The sequence below is a fragment of the Pterocles gutturalis genome, unplaced genomic scaffold, assembly GCF_000699245.1.
Source record: "Pterocles gutturalis isolate BGI_N339 unplaced genomic scaffold, ASM69924v1 scaffold13663, whole genome shotgun sequence".
NCBI classification, from domain to species: domain Eukaryota; kingdom Metazoa; phylum Chordata; class Aves; order Pterocliformes; family Pteroclidae; genus Pterocles; species Pterocles gutturalis.
This window is the reverse complement of record NW_010123243.1, coordinates 5,831-9,344: the sequence shown is the minus strand read 5'-3', so window position 1 is coordinate 9,344 and position 3,514 is coordinate 5,831. Positions and strand designations below refer to the sequence as shown.

Genomic DNA, 3,514 nt, shown 5'->3' with positions numbered 1-3,514 from the left:
CTGTCCCTGCTCCGGGATGGTTAGCTGGGAACAGGCTGAGCCTTGGCCATCGGGTGGGGGGCAGTGTCACTGTGTGTCACTCATTTGTATATTTGTATAGAGGATTATTGTCAATGTTATTGTAGTTTAGTTATTAAATTGTTCTTATCTCAACCCACGCGTCCTTTTTTCCCTTTACCCCTTTAATTCTCTCCCCTGTCCTCGCGTGGGGCGGGGTGGGGTGCAGAGATAAATCGGGACTGCCTCAAGCCTGGGGAGCCTCGTAGAGCTGAGACAGAGGGTCTTGCCTCATGTTTGTGGGATTTTTTCCTTGTTCTAGCGGTTGCAGTGCTATTTCTCCGTGTCTTCACCCCTGCATCCTGCAGAGCTCCCTGGAAGCGGGGAACAGTTTTCCCATTTGTAGAAAAACTGCAGATTAACCTGTTTCTCGTTGTACTGGGAGCAGGGTGATGTTGAGCTCAGGCTTGATTTCCCTCCCAGCAGTCTGCCCAGAAACCGCGCCGGTGCCTGAAATATTGCCCCGACCTTCTGCGGCGGTGGGACCACAGAGCCAAAATGTTTCTGAGGCAGCAGCTGGGAAGGTTATGAACTTGCTTTTAGCTTACCTGCAAGTTTTCTCTTCTCAAGGTCTGAGTTAATTTCCCCATCTTTTGCACAAACAGTTTCTTCTCTTCCATAGGGAAGGACAGTGTGAGCCCTGAGTCAGCCAAATCCTTGAGCTGCTCTGTAATCCCCTCGGATGCTCACAGAGGTGTAGGCAGGTGCCCAAGGACCCTCCTGTATCGCTGCCGGCGTCCTTGGTGTTTTCGACCGGCTTATTGATGTTTCTGCTCAACGTGAATTTATTTATCCCTGGGGATCATCTCCAGGGTCCAGGTGGAAGGAAAATCTGTGCGAGGTGCTTCCCTGGGGGTGAAGGGAATCTCCTGAGTGCCCTGCAGAGCTCAGAAGCTCAGAGGAGTTTCTCCAGAAAGAGAGACGACTGTCCTGATTGTGGGCAGCACAGAGCCCAGGGAGGTGACAAAACAAGGGGACAGTGCTGGAGGCGAATGTTCTGTACCCCCAAACTGTCACTTACTGGTTTTCACTTGTCCCTTTCTGCTGTCGTTCACAAATCCACTTTCTCTCCTGTGTTTACAGGCTCTTCATAGAGAAGCTGCCGCAGCACCGCGATTACAAAACTGCTGTCATACCTGAAAAGAAGGAGACAGTGAAAGTAAGTGACGTAGCCAAGTCTTTAATGGCTGCTGTTGGGAATGGTTTGCAGTCATCGACCTTGGCTTTCATGGCTCTGGGATGATCCACACGGACACTGAGAAGCCTCGGCTTGCCCAGGCAGTCCTGACCCCTTGGGAGTTACGGTTTGTGTTCTTCTTGCCCCATTGTGCTTGCGCTGGGCTTGCTGTGATTGTCCAGTTTAGTTTCTCTTGAGCCACAGAGTCCTTTCTTTCCTGTTCTGTTCTTTCTTTTCTTTCCTGTTTCTTTTCTTTTTCTTTCCTCCCTTCTTTTCATGCACCGCGTGGCTTTTCCACGTGTGGTGGCTGGATGCTCCACACAGTGGTCCTCAAGGGATTTACCTGAGGATCCTTGGAGATTCCTCGCAGCTGCACGTGAGGATCCTTGGAGATTCCTCACAGCCCAACACTGCCCAGAAGAGCGAAGGCCAACGCTGCCTAAGCTCTGGCTCAGTGCTGGCGGTGCCGTCTGTGCCACCCGGCTCCGTTTTGCCCGTCTGCAGCCTGCCGGCATGTCCACACGCGGTGGTGGAGCTGCTCGGCCCTTCCTCCCTTGTGGACAGCCGGCTGGTTTATAACCTCAGGGCGCTGCACATCCATTGATCCTGCGTCTGCTCAGCTCTTGTTTGGATTTCCTTGGGGCTGCCACGCTCATGGCTGCGTTTCCTCCCGGCAGAAACTGAAGGAAGTAGCGTTCCCCAGAGCTGAAGAGCTCAAGGCAGAGCTGTTACAGAGGTACGCCAAGGACTATGCTAAGTACGAGGAGCAGAAGGTGAGTGAGAGGAGACCGGAGGCCTGTGCTCCCCCAGAAGACCCTCAGACACAGGGTTTGGAAGCAGGCAGGTCTCCAGGGCTCCCTGCGTGCTCTGAAACATGAACTCTGGGTAGTCCCAGCTTTGCAGGGTCCAGCCTAGTCGCCTGCGGCACAGGGCTGTCCCTGTCGTGTCTCTGCTGCCTGCAGTCTGGTGTCCCTGCGTCTCTTCCTTGTCATCCTGGTGGCAGGCTGAGCTGGGACTGTGATTTGGTTGTTTTGTTCCAACATGAGGTGTAGTCTCGTGATCCAGAAACTCAGCAGGCGGCTGGTAACAGCGTGGGCAAGGATCTGGGGTTCTGTGGGCAAAGCAGAAAACTGCAGCCGGTTTTACTGCGGACAAGTGCGATTTTAGAGACAGGATAGAAGGAAATCAACATGGAATTATCTTTCTGTGGAAGAGGGGAGGGTAGAGCAACAGTTTTACTGCCCTGGCCTAGCTGGAAATGCAGATTTCTGGTTTCCAAGCTGAAGCTGCCTTGCAGGGAGCGTGGTTTGCTCGTTACCTTTTGCAGAACCTTTACAAGTATTCTGGGATTGCTGAGGGTCTGCCTTGGGCTAGTGTTCCCCTGTCTGCTGATGTCCCTCGGCGTATTTTTCCTTGCAGAAGGAGAAGGAGGAGGAATTTGCACGCAACTTGGCTTTGCAACAGCAGCTAGAAGAGGAGAGAAACCGGGTAGCGCTGATGAAGCAGCAGCAGGCAGAGCAAGAGCAGTTTCACGCCTTCGAGGAGATGATTCGAAGACAGGAGCTGGAGAAGGAACGTCTAAAGATAGTGCAGGAATTTGGAAAGCCAGAGCCGAGTCCGGAGTCTCTGGACGGGCCCCTCATCCCTGGCGTGGAAAAGCCCCCGACTGATTTAATCCCAAAGGTTCCCGTCTCTCCAGTTCACCCTGCAAGTCCGTCAGCGGGGACTGTCTCATCCAAACCTCCTGTCGTGGACAGATCTTTGAAACCGAGTGCTTTGGGGAGCACAGAGACCAGTGAGTACATCTCGGGGTGCCCTTCTCCCTTCCTGGGGCTGAGCCAGACAGCGCTGAGGAGCTGATTTGTCTGGGAGGCTCTTGGAGATACCTGATCGTGGCTCCATCCCTTCTGGGGGTTTGGCCTCCCAAGTCCCTGGATGTTCTCCCTGTTGTCCCACAAAGGTTTGCAGGGCTGGGGAGAACTGTCTCCTCTAGGGAATCGTCCCCACACGCTTTCCCAGCCCAGTTTCTTTGCTGCTCTAGAGTCTGCTAGAGCCTCTTTGGCTTTATAGATCCAAATACTTGTTGGAGATGAGGGTTTCGTTCCTGGCTAGGCTGACCGAATTCTCCTCTTCTGCCGAGTATGGCTCCAAAATACCGATTCTGACATTTCCAAATGACTGGTTCTTGACCAGTGACACGCCTTACTTTAAATGACATTTTATAACTGTGTGTGGTTTCATTTTTGTCGACAAAATACTAGCTCTTTGACATTCTGTCTT

The 3,514-nt window shown here is 52.8% G+C and overlaps 1 protein-coding gene across 1 annotated transcript in view; it reads left to right on the top strand.

The window, feature by feature from the left end:
• Positions 1 to 3,514, top strand: part of STAMBP (STAM binding protein) — an 11,481-nt gene that overhangs the window by 4,332 nt on the left and 3,635 nt on the right. Inside the window, exons 2-4 of the mRNA XM_010077833.1 lie at positions 1,141 to 1,216; positions 1,912 to 2,007; positions 2,654 to 3,029. Coding sequence (XP_010076135.1) covers positions 1,141 to 1,216; positions 1,912 to 2,007; positions 2,654 to 3,029 — 548 coding nt within the window. The remainder of the gene's footprint in view (positions 1 to 1,140; positions 1,217 to 1,911; positions 2,008 to 2,653; positions 3,030 to 3,514) is intronic.